Raw genomic sequence first — 16,436 nt, forward strand, 5'->3', positions numbered from 1 at the left:
AGCCATCATGCTTACAGTGAGCTTTGTAGTCACCATTTTCTGCATAGACAAACATCTTTATACCTATCCTATTATCTATCTGCCAGACTAGTCTATAGATAGATACACACTGCATTGTATGTGTGTGCGCAAGCCTTTGTTTGTGGGCTAGCTGCTAGCTTAGACGCTAACTGCCAGAACTAGCATCTGGCTCAATCTGAGCTTGGGCCTCAGTCAGTGACTCTTGATTTATGTTAGACTCCTTTCCCCCAGGCGAGCTGGTGTCGGTGTCCCTGAATGAGGTGGTGCGACTGCAGTGTCCAGCGGCCTCGAGCATGGCCCACCGCCACTGGGAGCGACCCAACAGCCGCCTCTCCCCGGACCTCTACCTGCAGCTGGAGGACGGAAGCCTGCACTTCCTGGCCACGCCCGCCACCCTGGGCCACTACCTGTGTCTATCCACAGAGAACGGCTTCCAGCAGAACCTGGCCATCTACCAGGTAAAGCAGAAGAGCAGCCCCACCCCCCAGGCCACTGCTCCTGACGTGACGCCCACCCGCCCCCAGAGCCCGGCCCTCCTCCCAACCACCCAGGCCGGCTCAGGAGAATGGCTCACCCCGCCGTTGACGGTGCCCAAGCAGACCGAGCCGGAGCCCACCGCGCTGGCAAGGGAGACTCAGGCCACCACAAGGCGGACCAGCAGGAACTTTACCTTCTGGGTGGAGCAGTCGGAGGAGACTGAGGCAAAGTCGCTGGGAGGGGAGAAGCTGCTGCTTGCGCTGGGGCAAACCTACCTGAAGGAGCTGGTGGTGGTGTCTGTACTGCTAGCATCCTGCGTTAGCATCCTGCTAACCATGGTGCTGTACGGCATGAGGCAGCGCTGCCGCAGCAGGACGGTGCCCCAGGCCAACGCCCCAGGGAGGGACTTGGAGAGGGGTGGCCATCAGGAGCGGGAGGCCCTCCGGGGGGGTCAGTCACCGCGCAGCAACGGCAAGCGGAACGGGCAGGCGGCACACAACGGCCAAGACAACGGGGTCGTGTGCAACGGCACGCCTAAGGGCTCCAACGGGCATCTGCCCAACACCCCTATCTGAGCATAGTCAACCACATCACACTCTAACTATTGACAGTACCATATCCACTCTTTCTGAGAGAAATGTAGCCTTTACATGGTCGCACTAAGCCATGGGATTTTACATAAACGCGGCTAACTGCAGCACTCTGAATTGTATGGACTGTCATGGCAGTGAGTAAGACTGTTTGGCCTGATAGACTGTGGTAACTCAATTTAAAGGACACTTTTCTTCTGGTACGATACAAGCCTATGTGAATCAAATGGGCAGACTGATAAATGTGACTCTCACTGCTCTTATGTAATATTGTGTATTATATTGTGCTGTATATACTTAGGAGAAGAGGTTCAATCGACTAGACTGTTTTTGTGTATTTAATGAAAGAGCCAAGAAAGCCGATGTATCGAATGTAAATGAAGGACTGCGTCACTATACGGCCACAAAAAAATAAAAAAATAAATTGCTCCTAAACAGGTTTCTCTACCACTAACTATTAACTAATGTGTCCACTCAAATCCCAGGCAGTGTGGATGCATATCGCGAGTTACACAAAAACAGCCTTTTTTGTTCGAACAGTGTTTTTGTATCATCAGGTCTACATTGCTAAACCACTTTCTTTCTATGCAGCGTCAGCGAAGGTTAGCGGAGCACGTTGTACAGTACAAGGTTTTTTCCACTCTATTTATTTTTGCTGGTTTATTTTTTGTCATTCTGTTGAATGTGTTGCCAATGACTTCAAGTATTTCCAACTTGCTTTTCTTTTCTCTCTCACCCAAACGCACATTTTTGGAAATCCTGCAGTCTGTGAAGCCATGAGAACATGTTGATTTGACACTGTAGGCTTATCTCTTCCAGAACAAACAAGATTATTCTGGTGTTTAGAGACCTTTAGTTTTGATAATATATGTGTTGTCAGCGTATTAACTGGACAGAAATCTGAAAATCACTTTGAAAACTGATATTGCCAAAATTGCATTTTGAATAAAAAACAAATGTTTTTTGCTAGACAGCTATTCAGAGAGTGAAAACAGATTAAGAGAAAGGTGGTTCATTTTAAAGCTGCTTTAGATGCCGATGAGAAAGATGAATAGTTAAACAAATATGGTACTCATTGTCTTTGGTACAGATCACAAACAACTTTTTTAAATTAAGTTTTGTCTTTATTTTTATACAATCGTATGTTACTGTTCTAATGTTGCAAATAAACTGTTCAATTTGTGCAAAAACAATGTGTCATTTGTGTTGAATTTAGGCCTACTGCAGAAAATCTCATTATTTTAAAGCATTTTAACGCTTCACAGTATTATGTTATTAATGTAAGCTTCGTTGAGTAGGATTTAACAGAGAAAATGGCTCCAGGCTGTTCTCCATATAAATTGGCCATTGTGTTGTGAAACAGTTTTTCACAAAGATATGCTTGTGTGCCGTAAGTCTTCATAGTCAAAAGACAGACCATGGATCAGAATCTGTCTGCCTGTGTAAACGCAGCCATAGTAGCATATGCAGAAAGGCAATTAGAAGGGCTCAATAGAGAAATAAATGTTATGGCTTGCAACAATTAACTGATAAGATGACTGGACTCAACATGATCAGATTGATTTTCATCAGTGTCTTGAGATGTAATATACAGTAGTCTGTCAACTGTACTGTCTCCATATCCTGTAGGTACAGTGAGGGGAAATTTTAATGAGGGAAATAAGTATTTGACCCCTCTGCAAAACATGACTTAGTACTTGGTGGCAAAACCCTTGTTGGCAATCACAGAGGTCAGACGTTTCTTGTAGTTGGCCACCAGGTTTGCACACATCTCAGGAGGGATTTTGTCCCACTCTTTGCAGATCTTCTCCAAGTCATTAAGGTTTTGAGCCTGACGTTTGGCAACTCGAACCTTCAGCTCCCTCCACAGATTTTCTATGAGATTAAGGTCTGGAGACTGGCTAGGCCACTCCAGGACCTTGATGTGCTTCTTCTTGAGCCACTCCTTTGTTGCCTTGGCCGTGTGTTTTGGGTCATTGTCATGCTGGAATACCCATCCACGACCCATTTGCAATGCCTTGGCTGAGGGAAGGAGGTTCTCAACCAAGATTTGACAGTACATGGCCCCGTCCATCATTCTCAGTACCATACAGTGTGGAACTGGAAGCACCAGAACACAAGACCGGGGTCAAGACTGGAGGACACCAAATTGCTTGGGAAAGCATTGTTTTAATAAATAATTGTTTTAACAAATAATTGCTTAAATAAAAAGATCAGCATTATTTACACAGTGGGCATTTGTTTCCCTGAAGGAGTTTCTGTTTCTGAATTTGCAGTAGCTCTTTTTGTAAATTCCGGATCTCAATCTGCAGTAGATTTCTCTCTCTCCAGCTCCAAAACATCAATATGAGCTTGGTTCATGTCAGTTCTGGGGCGTTTACTTGGCCTGTCTGGTGTTTTTGCTGCTAGTGCAAGATCCAGGCACTGCTGTTTCTCCACGGCACAGGTTGTCAGCTCAACGAAAGGAAAGAAAATTAACTCATTCTTAGTAGGCTATTTACGTACAACAATTGAATTGGGGCTTATGATATGCCCCGCCTTGGTACGAATGATGATGTTATGCAACATAATGTAATGGGCCTGATAACGGTAACATTGTAGTGAAGTAGCATTAACGTTCGTTTTAACGTGCATTATAGTCATTGATATTTACCACTTATTTATGCTTACTAAATATTGGTGCTTCGAGTTGTCGGTCGTCATCATAGGGGTTAAGGAGAGGGGTAAACTGCTGGGGAATCATCTCGCATATCTTCAGGGAGAGAGGATCAATTCCCTTGGACGGAGGCCCCCCTCTGGTCTGAAAAATCCCCTGCCGCATCATTTTTGGCTTTCGCTTTTAAGTTTTTCCAGCAAGCCTTCATCCGATTTGGGTCCCACTTCTCTTTAATCCATGTCGATCCATTAAATCTGTGGCGTAAAATGGCCCAGGTGTCTTTCTTTTTTTTGACAGTCGTGTTCTCTGTCTTTTTATTATCCAGTACGTAACTAAATTCCTCCATCAGCTCCGACGAGGTTTTTAAGCGGAGAAATGTGAACTTCTTTGACGTGCCATGATCAGGTGGCTAGCGGATAAATAATAAATGGCTAAAAACGTTAAGTAATGACAATACTACATTATATTTTATGCTAGCTAGCTTGGTTTATAAACTAGCTAGCTACAGTAGCTAACGTTAGCTAACGAATGAGTCTGTCTAGTACTGGTAAATAACAGATTTTATTTCAAATCAGCCATCCAATGAGAACCTTTCACGATGGAGTTGCAGTAGTTCTAACGTTACATTGTTTTTGTTTTATCAAGGAACAGCAACTTTGTGGCCTGTTTTGTCAAGTAGGCTAGCTATTTCGTTTCAACTCACGAAATACCTCATATATTGGTGTAACATGTCACTAATCATAGTTTAAAACCGTTAATCATAGATTTACTGATCCAGATTTAAAATTAAGTGGTGCAACACATCTCTGATGAATTATAAACCTAGATTTACAAAACCTAGATTAGCTCTAATCCTAGATTAATTTAAACCATGTTGGTGCAACCATGTTGGTGCAAAATGTAGAACAAAATGTAGAACAATGAGACCGATATTTCACCTGATGTATACATGTGAAGCATCCGTTTGGCGTTTCTACTTACTAAAAGCAGTAAGTAAGTAAATTTGGCCTTTATCCTAATCTGATTTTGGTACCGTTCATGTTGTTCTTCACATTACCATATCTGGTAAACACACTATATCAAATGAAATCAGTTTATTTGTCACTGCACAGGATACAGAAGGTGTAAATGGTACAGTGAAATGATTACTTGCATATTTGCATGGTAGCAATATAAAAAATTTCCATATGTATATACTCTATTCTATTCTACAGTATTTTAGTCAATGCCACTCCGACATTACTCCTCCTAATATTTATATACACTTCTACAAAAAATAAAGGGAACACTAAAATAACACATCCTAGATCTGAATGAATGAAATAATCTTATTAAATACTTTTTTCTTTACATAGTTGAATGTGCTGACAACAAAATCACACACAAATTATCAATGGAAATCAAATGTATCAACCCATGGAGGTCTGGATTTGGAGTCACCCTCAAAATTAAAGTGGAAAACCACACTACAGGCTGATCCAACTTTGATGTAATGTCCTTAAAACAAGTCAAAATGAGGCTCAGTAGTGTGTGTGGCCTCCACGTGCCTGTATGACCTCCCTACAACGCCTGGGCATGCTCCTGATGAGGTGGCGGATGGTCTCCTGAGGGATCTCCTCCCAGACCTGGACTAAAGCATCCGCCAACTCCTGGACAGTCTGTGGTGCAACGTGGCGTTGGTGGATGGAGCGAGACATGATGTCCCAGATGTGCTCAATTGGATTCAGGTCTGGGGAACGGGCGGGCCAGTCCATAGCATCAATGCCTTCCTCTTGCAGGAACTGCTGACACACTCCAGCCACATGAGGTCTAGCATTGTCTTGCATTAGGAGGAACCCAGGGCCAACCGCACCAGCATATGGTCTCACAAGGGGTCTGAGGATCTCATCTTGGTACCTAATGGCAGTCAGGCTACCTCTGGCGAGCACATGGAGGGCTGTGCGGCCCCCCAAAGAAATGCCACCCCACACCATGACTGACCCACCGCCAAACCGGTCATGCTGGAGGATGTTGCAGGCAGCAGAACGTTCTCCACGGCGTCTCCAGACTCTGTCACGTCTGTCACGTGCTCAGTGTGAACCTGCTTTCATCTGTGAAGAGCACAGGGCACCAGTGGCGAATTTGCCAATCTTGGTGTTCTCTGGCAAATGCCAAACGTCCTGCACGGTGTTGGGCTGTAAGCACAACCCCCACCTGTGGATGTCGGGCCCTCATACCACCCTCATGGAGTCTGTTTCTGACCGTTTGAGCAGACACATGCACATTTGTGGCCTGCTGGAGGTCATTTTGCAGGGCTCTGGCAGTGCTCCTCCTGCTCCTCCTTGCACAAAGGCGGAGGTAGCAGTCCTGCTGCTGGGTTGTTGCCCTCTTACGGCCTCCTCCACGTCTCCTGATGTACTGGCCTGTCTCCTGGTAGCGCCTCCATGCTCTGGACACTACGCTGACAGACACAGCAAACCTTCTTACCACAGCTCGCATTGATGTGCCATCCTGGATGAGCTGCACTACCTGAGCCACTTGTGTGGGTTGTAGACTCCGTCTCATGCTACCACTAGAGTGAAAGCACCGCCAGCATTCAAAAGTGACCAAAACATCAGCCAGGAAGCATAGGAACTGAGAAGTGGTCTGTGGTCACCACCTGCAAAACCAGTCCTTTATTGGGGGTGTCTTGCTAATTGCCTATAATTTCCACCTGTTGTCTATTCCATTTGCACAACAGCATGTGAAATGTATTGTCAATCAGTGTTGCTTCCTAAGTGGACAGTTTGATTTCACAGAAGTGTGATTGACTTGGAGTTACATTGTGTTGTTTAAGTGTTCCCTTTATTTTTTTGAGCAGTGTATTTCTTAATTCCATTATTTTACTTTTAGATTTGTGTATTGTTGTTCATTGTTAGATAGTACTGCACTGTTGGGGCTAGGAACACAAGTATTTCGCTACACCAGCAATAACATCTGCTAAATATGTGTACGTGACCAATAAGTTTGATTTGATTTGATAATTTAAAAAAATTAAAAAATATTAGATGATGCTTACCCAGACACACTTATCTAAATTGATGGGTCATGTGAAAGAAATGCTATAACCACACCCCAGGCATATCTAGCTAAGTGGATGGGCCACTATTGTCTAGATGTTAATGAAATACAATAGATGGCCGTAATCACCCCCAGACACATCTGCCTAACTTGATGAGTCATGTAATCATCTGGCATCTTTTGTTTAGACATGTAGCTAGCTAAACAATGAACCATAATCCCAATAGCTACAGTACAAACGGCACACATTTATTCACACGGTATACTTAAAAAACGATTTTAATCTATTTTATAATGTTCAACTTTTCATCATAGCAAAAAATTTGCTGATCAGCACATTTCATCTTATTTACCTAGCTAGCTATCTAGGCCTATAGTCACTATCATAGAGATCCTAATTATATGGTGACTATACTGTTAGGTTCATGTGTGAGCATCCATAATTACGCTTTTGAGTAGTAAATGTTGAAAGATCATCACTTCTCTTTGTCTCCCTTTGATTTTTCAAACCACACACACACCAATGAAGTAAATTTGTCTGTTGTTTTCATTTTTTTGCCAGGAAAATGCGGTTAACAGCCGTAATGTCAATGGCCGCTAAGGCTGCCTTCCCTAAAGACTACCGCTACGGCACAAATCGGCCTAGGACCATAGCTGCCAAGAGATTGAACCCACCAGGCAAGAAGAGAAGAAAGGTGTTCATAGAGCTCATAGCTTATGAGGACTGGTCTGTTTTCAAAGGGGACACAGTAAGTGGTCATGAGACAAAAGGACATTGAAGACTTTTAGGATGTATAATATAGAACACTTGTATTGCAGCTATATGGCTAATTCCTTTGCAGAGATACCAGATATTAGACACAAACAAACTGTTAACCATTGAGTTGAGCAATTCCTTGCTATAAAATCAACACATGGAGGATAATGATAATGAGATTAATGTAATGTAGCACTGAGATTTGTGGGTCGCTGTCAAGTTTTATTCAGCCGTTAGCCTAACGTTTTGCAGCTTTGATATTCTAAAATGCTATTCCCCCTTGACCAGGTTGAGATCCTCTCTGGGAAGGACAAAGGAAAACAGGGCAAATTGGCACAGGTCTTCAGACACAGAAACTGGGTCATCCTGGATGGGCTGAACACGGTAAGAATCCCAGTCATGGTTGTAAGAGGGGGTATGTTTGCCACTTCCATAACAGAGAACACATCCATACATTAAATTCAGTATATGCACCCAACAATTGTATACCATTCTGTATACATATATACTGTATAACCCACTTGAGATACACTGATACAGGGTACAGATAGTGCCAGCTCATGGTTGTTGTTGCGCAGTCACCTATTTATTTTATCTTTGCATTTTAGAAAACTGTCCCGACTACCAAAGAGGAGCTTCATAAATGCCCAGTTCAATTGCTTGATGGGCTTACTTCTAACATTTTTATAATACCGGTTTCTAGTGCACTGTCTTTGAACCTGTGTAGCCCGCTCAATGGCTTCACAGGCCAAGCTACAGCGGCAAAAGCAAAGACCTGGGCCCGGTTTCCCAAAGGCATCTTATGGCTAAGTTCATCGTTAGAGAGGTTTAGAACTATCTTTTTTATTGGTCTATTAAAGGTCCAATGCAGCCATTTTTATCTAGATATCAAATCATTTCTGGATAAGAATTAAGTACATTACTATGATGGTTGGTGTAGATTTTTTTTCTTCTCCAAATATTTTAAACTTTTACAATGTTAGTTTAATCAGCTGTTGTACAAATATGACACAAAAAACACAGGAAAACTTCATTTTGACTGCACTGGGCCTTTAAATCATTTTATTATATCAATGTGAGATTTGTGCTGAAGTTGAAATTTCTTGCGTCTCAAGATTTTGCTATTCTGCGATCGCATTTTAGCAAAATCAACAATTCCCCGCATATTATGCGAGGGCTTGCAAATTTGACAAATTACTGCATAAAACAGTAAAACCATCGCAATATTATCGCATAAAACTGACCGATCACGCACTACAAAAACAGGCCTCGCAATTTCAACCAATCTCGCAGATTTACCGCATAATATGGTTCAATCAAGTCACACGTCAACAAACCTTTGTCAGTGCATTTCTGTGACAAATTGGGCAAAAGCATTGCATATTGCCGTGCAAAATCAAGCATTTTTGCCCACAAATATCACAAAAAATTCATGTGAAATCCTGGAGGGACTGCTTTTGGCAGTTGGATGAAATGGGCTGTGGGATTAGGGTGATGGGTACCATATGACAGACTGTGGAAGTTACAGTGCCTTCAGAAAGTATTCATACCCCTATACTTATTCCACATTTTGTTGTGTTACAGCCTGAATTCAAAATGGATTAAAAAAAGAATAATCTCACCCATCTACACACAATAGCGCATAATGACAAAGTGATAACATATTTTTAGAAATGTTTGCTAATTTATTGAAAATTAAATACAGAAATATCACACCCCTGAGTCAATACTTTGTAGAAGCCCCTTTGCCAGCAATTACAGCTGTGAGTCTTTCTGGGGAAGTCTCTAAGAGCTTTCCACACCTGGTTTGTGTAACATTTGGCCATTATTCTTTTCAAAATTGTTCAAGCTCTGTCAAATTGGTTGTTGATCATTGCTAGACAACCATTTTCAGGTCTTGCCATATATTTTCAAGTAGATTTAAGTGAGAACTGTAAATCAGCCAGTCAGGAACATTCACTGTCTTCTTAGTAAGCAACTCCAGTGTAGATTTGGCCTTGTGTTTTAGGTTATTGTCGTGCTGAAAGGTGAATTCATCTCCCAGTGTCTGGTGGAAAGCAGACTGAACCAGGTTTTCCTCTAGGATTTTGCCTGTGCTTACAGTGAGGGAAAAGAGTATTTGATCCCCTGCTAATTTTGTACGTTTGCCCACTGACAAAGAAATGATCAGTCTATAATTTTAATGGTAGGTTTATTTGAACAGGGAGAGACAGAATAACAACAAAAAAATCCAGAAAAACACATGTCAAAAATGTTATAAATTGATTTGCATTTTAATGAGGGAAATAAGTATTTGACCCCCTCTCAATCAGAAAGATTTCTGGCTCCCAGGTGTCTTTTATACAGGTAACAAACTGAGATTAGGAGCACACTCTTAAAGGGAGTGCTCCTAATCTCAGTTTGTTACCTGTATAAAAGACACCTGTCCACAGAAGCAATCAATCAAACAGATTCCAAACTCTCCACCATGGCCAAGACCAAAGAGCTCTCCAAGGATGTCAGGGAAAAGATTGTAGACCTACGCAAGGCTGGAATGGGCTACAAGACCATCGCCAAGCAGCTTGGTGAGAAGGTGACAACAGTTGGTGCGATTATTCGCAAATGGAAGAAACACAAAATAACTGTCAATCTCCCTCGGCCTGGGGCTCCATGCAAGATCTCACCTTGTGGAGTTGCAATGATCATGAGAACGGTGAGGAATCAGCCCAGAAATACACGGGAGGATCTTGTCAATGATCTCAAGGCAGCTGAGACCATAGTCACCAAGAAAACAATTGGTAACACACTACGCAGTGAAGGACTGAAATCCTGCAGCGCCCGCAAGGTCCCCCTGCTCAAGAAAGCACATATACAGTGGGGAGAACAAGTATTTGATACACTGCCGATTTTGCATGTTTTCCTACTTACAAAGCATGTAGAGGTCTGTAATTTTTATCATAGGTACACTTCAACGGAATCCAGAAAATCACATTGTATGATTTTTAAGTAATTAATTTGCATTTTATTGCATGACATAAGTATTTGATACATCAGAAAAGCAGAACTTAATATTTGGTACAGAAACCTTTGTTTGCAAAGATCATACGTTTCCTGTAGGTCTTGACCAGGTTTGCACACACTGCAGCAGGGATTTTGGCCCACTCCTCCATACAGACCTTCTCCAGATCCTTCAGGTTTCGGGGCTGTTGCTGGGCAATACGGACTTTCAGCTCCCTCCAAAGATTTTCTATTGGGTTCAGGTCTGGAGACTGGCTAGGCCACTCCAGGACCTTGAGATGCTTCTTACGGAGCCACTCCTTAGTTGCCCTGGCTGTGTGTTTCGGGTCGTTGTCATGCTGGAAGACCCAGCCACGATCCATCTTCAATGCTCTTACTGAGGGAAGGAGGTTGTTGGCCAAGATCTCGCGATACATGGACCCATCCATACTCCCCTCAATACGGTGCAGTCGTCCTGTCCCCTTTGCAGAAAAGCATCCCCAAAGAATGATGTTTCCACCTCCATGCTTCACGGTTGGGATGGTGTTCTTGGGGTTGTACTCATCCTTCTTCTTCCTCCAAACACTGCGAGTGGAGTTTAGACCAAAAAGCTCTATTTTTGTCTCATCAGACCACATGACCTTCTCCCATTCCTCCTCTGGATCATCCAGATGGTCATTGGCAAACTTCAGACGGGCCTGGACATGCGCTGGCTTGAGCAGGGGGACTTTGCGTGCGCTGCAGGATTTTAATCCATGACGGCGTAGTGTGTTACTAATGGTTTTCTTTGAGACTGTGGTCCCAGCTCTCTTCAGGTCATTGACCAGGTCCTGCCGTGTAGTTCTGGGCTGATCCCTCACCTTCCTCATGATCATTGATGCCCCACGAGGTGAGATCTTGCATGGAGCCCCAGACCGAGGGTGATTGACCGTCATCTTGAACTTCTTCCATTTTCTAATAATTGCGCCAACAGTTGTTGCCTTCTCACCAAGCTGCTTGCCTATTGTCCTGTAGCCCATCCCAGCCTTGTGCAGGTCTACAATTTGATCCCTGATGTCCTTACACAGCTCTCTGGTCTTGGCCATTGTGGAGAGGTTGGAGTCTGTTTGATTGAGTGTGTGGACAGGTGTCTTTTATACAGGCAACAAGTTCAAACAGGTGCAGTTAATACAGGTAATGAGTGGAGAACAGGAGGGCTTCTTAAAGAAAAACTAACAGGTCTGTGAGAGCCGGAATTCTTACTGGTTGGTAGGTGATCAAATACTTATGTCATGCAATAAAATGCAAATTAATTACTTCTGAATGATTCAGAGGAGAACTGGGTGAAAGTGATGTGGTCAGATGAGACCAAAATGGAGCTCTTTGGCCTCAACTCAACTTGCCGTGTTTGGAGGAGGAGGAATGCTGCCTATGACCCCAAGAACACCATCCCCACCGTCAAACATGGAGGTGGAAACATTATGCTTTGGGGGTGTTTTTCTGCTAAGGGGACAGGACAACTTCACCGCATCAAAGGGACGATGGACGGGGCCATGTACCGTCAAATCTTGGGTGAGAACCTCCTTCCCTCAGCCAGGGCATTGAAAATGGGTCATGGATGGGTATTCCAGCATGACAATGACCCAAAACACACGGCCAAGGCAACAAAGGAGTGGCTCAAGAAGAAGCACATTAAGGTCCTGGAGTGGCCTAGCCAGTCTCCAGACCTTAATCCCATAGAAAATCTGTGGAGGGAGCTGAAGGTTCGAGTTGCCAAACGTCAGCCTCGAAACCTTAATGACTTGGAGAAGATCTGCAAAGAGGAGTGGGACAAAATCCCTCCTGAGATGTGTGCAAACCTGGTGGCCAACTACAAGAAACGTCTGACCTCTGTGATTGCCAACAAGGGTTTTGCCACTAAGTACTAAGTCATGTTTTGCAGAGGGGTCAAATAATTATTTCCCTCATTAAAATGCAAATCAATTTATAACATTTTTGACATGCGTTTTTCTGGATTTTTTTTGTTGTTATTCTGTCTCTCACTGTTCAAATAAACCTACCATTAAAATTATAGACTTATAATTTCTTTGTCAGTGGACAAACGTACAAAATCAGCAGGGGATCAAATACTTTTTTCCCTCACTGTAGCTCCATTCTTTTTTATCCTGAAAAACTCCCCAGGCCTTAACAATGACAAGCATACCCATAACATAATGCAGCCACCATTATGCTTGAAGATATGGCGAGTGGTACTCAGTAATGTGTTGTATTGGATTTGCTCCAAACGTTCATTACCAAAAGTTAATTGCTTAGTGCCTTGTTGCAAACAGGATGCATGTTATTCTGTACAAGCTTCCTTCTTTTCACTCTGTCAATTAGGTTAGTATTGTGGAGTAACTACAATGTTGTTGATACATCCTCAGTTTTCTCCTATCACAGCCATTAAACTCTGTAACTGTTTTAAAGTCACCATTAGTCTCATGGTGAAATCCCTGAGTGGTTTCCGTCCTCTCCGGCAACAGAGTTAGGAAGGATGCCTGTATCTTTGTAGTGACTGGGTGTATTGATACACCATCAAGTTTAATTAATAACTTCACCATGCTCAAAGGGATATTCCATTTATATTTACCCATCTACCAATAGGTGCCCTTCTTTGCGAGGTATTGGAAAACCTACCTGATCTTTGTGGTTGAATTTGTGTTTGAAATTCACTGCTTGACTGAGGCATGTTAAACACAGAGTGAGTCCATACAATTTATTATGTGACTTTTTAAGCACATGTTTACTCCTGAATTTATTTAGGTTTGCCATAACAAAGGGGTTGAATACTTGTTGACTAAATACATTTTTCAGCTTTTCATTTTTTATTAATTTGCAAAAATTTGTAAAACATACTTCCACTTTGACATTATGCATACAGAAATGTAACTCGATTACTGGTCCTGTTTCAGGCATAAATTCTGCAGAATTCACTATTTATTATGCTTTCAGAGTTTGTCTTACATGTTTTGATTTGTATTCATGTCGTAAATAAATGTCTAAGCAATCTACAATCCTGTTCTTGAAGTAGGCCAGTGACAAAAAATCTGTAACACAACAAAATGTGGAATAAGTCAAGGGGTGTGGATACATTCTGAAGGCACTGTAGGTGAGTTGGGTCAGCTACATGCTTGTATACTCAGTGTAAGTATACATACACACCCTTTCTTCTGAATTGACACCCCTAATTTTGGAATCCCCAATGACACCAGTCCGGAGGACACACTGGAGAAGACTTACACGCCCTCCCTCAAGACTCTGGAGGAGGAGGTTATGGAGAAGCTGGGCATCGAAGAGCCCAGGAGGAACCGGAAGACCTATTGGTACTGAGGGGAGAGACCCTTTGGTGTCTGGGCCACACAGCCATGGGTTGGGTTGGGGCATTGCATCCATGGTCTCCCTCCCCCTTCTTGTTTCCGCATTGGTCACCACGGGGGAAAAATTAGTGACTGCTCTTTATGGACCTACTGTAGGCCTACAGTGGGGGAAAAAAGTATTTAGTCAGCCACCAATTGTGCAAGTTCTCCCACTTAAAAAGATGAGAGAGGCCTGTAATTTTCATCATAGGTACACGTCAACTATGACAGACAAAATGAGAAAAATAAATCACATTGTAGGATTTTTTATGAATTTATTTGCAAATTATGGTGGAAAATAAGTATTTAGTCAATAACAAAAGTTTCTCAATACTTTGTTATATACTTTGTTATATAATGGGGCCATGTATCGTGAGATTTTGAGTGAAAACCTCCTTCCATCAGCAAGGGCATTGAAGATGAAACGTGGCTGGGTCTTTCAGCATGACAATGATCCCAAACACACTGCCCGGGCAAAGGGTATATAACAAAGTAATGAGAAAATCACATTGTAGGATTTTTAATGAATTTATTTGCAAATTATGGTGGAAAATAAGTATTTGGTCAATAACAAAAGTTTCTCAATACTTTGTTATATACCCTTTGTTGGCAATGACACAGGTCAAACGTTTTCTGTAAGTCTTCACAAGGTTTTCACACACTGTTGCTGGTATTTTGGCCCATTCCTCCATGCAGATCTCCTCTAGAGCAGTGATGTTTTGGGGGCTGTCGCTGGGCAACACGGACTTTCAACTCCCTCCAAAGATTTTCTATGGGGTTCAGATCTGGAGACTGGCTAGGCCACTCCAGGACCTTGAAATGCTTCTTACGAAGCCACTCCTTCGTTGCCCGGGCGGTGTGTTTGGGATCATTGTCATGCTGAAAGACCCAGCCACGTTTCATCTTCAATGCCCTTGCTGATGGAAGGAGGTTTTCACTCAAAATCTCACGATACATGGCCCCATTCATTCTTTCCTTTACACGGATCAGTCGTCCTGGTCCCTTTGCAGAAAAACAGCCCCAAAGCATGATGTTTCCACCCCCATGCTTCACAGTAGGTATGGTGTTCTTTGGATGCAACTCAGCATTCTTTGTCCTCCAAACACGACGAGTTGAGTTTTTACCAAAAAGTTATATTTTGGTTTCATCTGACCATATGACATTCTCCCAATCCTCTTCTGGATCATCCAAATGCACTCTAGCAAACTTCAGACGGGCCTGGACATGTACTGGCTTAAGCAGGGGGGACACGTCTGGCACTGCAGGATTTGAGTCCCTGGCGGCGTAGTGTGTTACTGATGGTAGGCTTTGTTACTTTGGTCCCAGCTCTCTGCAGGTCATTCACTAGGTCCCCCCCGTGTGGTTCTGGGATTTTTGCTCACCGTTCTTGTGATCATTTTGACCCCACGGGTGAGATCTTGCGTGGAGCCCCAGATCGAGGGGAGATTATCAGTGGTCTTGTGTGTCTTCCATTTCCTAATAATTGCTCCCACAGTTGATTTCTTCAAACCAAGCTGCTTACCTATTGCACATTCAGTCTTCCCAGCCTGGTGCAGGTCTACAATTTTGTTTCTGGTGTCCTTTGACAGCTCTTTGTTCTTGGCCATAGTGGAGTTTGGAGTGTGACTGTTTGAGGTTGTGGACAGGTGTCTTTTATACTGATAACAAGTTCAAACAGGTGCCATTAATATAGGTAACGAGTGGAGGACAGAGGAGCCTCTTAAAGAAGACGTTACAGGTCTGTGAGAGCCAGAAATCTTGCTTGTTTGTAGGTGACCAAATACTTATTTTCCACCATAATTTGCAAATAAATTCATTAAAAATCCTACAATGTGATTTTCTGGATTTTTTTCTTCTCAATTTGTCTGTCATAGTTGACGTGTACCTATGATGAAAATTACAGGCCTCTCTCATCTTTTTAAGTGGGAGAACTTGCACAATTGGTGGCTGACTAAATACTTTTTTCCCCCACTGTATATCTGTGTGTTAAAGAAATGTTACCAATTCCACATCGCTCAGTCCAGATGGATATCAGTGGAAATGGGTTGAGTGAGTACAGTAACGTGATGGGAACCATCATGTGCATACAGAAATGTAACTCGATTACTGGTCCTGTTTCAGGCATAAATTCTGCAGAATTCACTATTTATTATGCTTTCAGAGTTTGTCTTACATGTTTTGATTTGTATTCATGTCGTAAATAAATGTCTAAGCAATCTACAATCCTGTTCTTGATTTGGCTTTAAGTTTTCCTAGATAATGGGAGATAAAATATTAATAGAAATAAGCCTAATGTTTCTGTGCTCCAAATTAAGTATGTACAACGCTGTAAATGCTACAACTGCACTTGTTGTAGAATTGGCTCATTTAGTTATCCATTCAGATGTTGAACAAGTGGTCTTGTCAAAGCATCCCTAAGTAAACTTATGCCTAAGACTTAGATTAATGTGTAAAGCTGCAATGGCATCTCGTTGTTACCAAAACTGCACAATCAGCAACTAATTCAAGCTTTTTAAACAGGGGTTTACTTTGCAGGACAGGACTTG

At 42.7% G+C, this 16,436-nt stretch overlaps 2 protein-coding genes across 4 annotated transcripts in view; both read left to right on the top strand.

Moving 5' to 3' along the window:
• LOC121586914 (semaphorin-4A) overlaps positions 1-2,281 on the top strand; it is a 49,069-nt gene extending 46,788 nt beyond the window's left edge. For 2 of the 3 annotated variants that reach the window (XM_041903966.2, XM_041903967.2), the window contains exon 15: positions 238-2,281. In XM_041903966.2, coding sequence (XP_041759900.1) covers positions 238-1,073 — 836 coding nt within the window. In that variant the 3' untranslated portion in view covers positions 1,074-2,281. The remainder of the gene's footprint in view (positions 1-237) is intronic. The other variant, XM_041903968.2, reaches the window with a different exon arrangement.
• Positions 2,282-4,107: 1,826 nt separating this feature from the next.
• Positions 4,108-14,013, top strand: LOC121585837 (probable 39S ribosomal protein L24, mitochondrial). The gene is made up of 4 exons (XM_045226673.1): positions 4,108-4,188; positions 7,346-7,532; positions 7,829-7,924; positions 13,747-14,013. Exons 1-4 carry the CDS (start codon positions 4,172-4,174, stop codon positions 13,978-13,980), a joined length of 534 nt encoding a protein of 177 aa, XP_045082608.1. The 5' UTR covers positions 4,108-4,171; the 3' UTR covers positions 13,981-14,013.
• Positions 14,014-16,436: the final 2,423 nt, after the last annotated feature.

Source organism: Coregonus clupeaformis, chromosome 17 (assembly GCF_020615455.1).
Source record: "Coregonus clupeaformis isolate EN_2021a chromosome 17, ASM2061545v1, whole genome shotgun sequence".
NCBI lineage: Eukaryota > Metazoa > Chordata > Actinopteri > Salmoniformes > Salmonidae > Coregonus > Coregonus clupeaformis.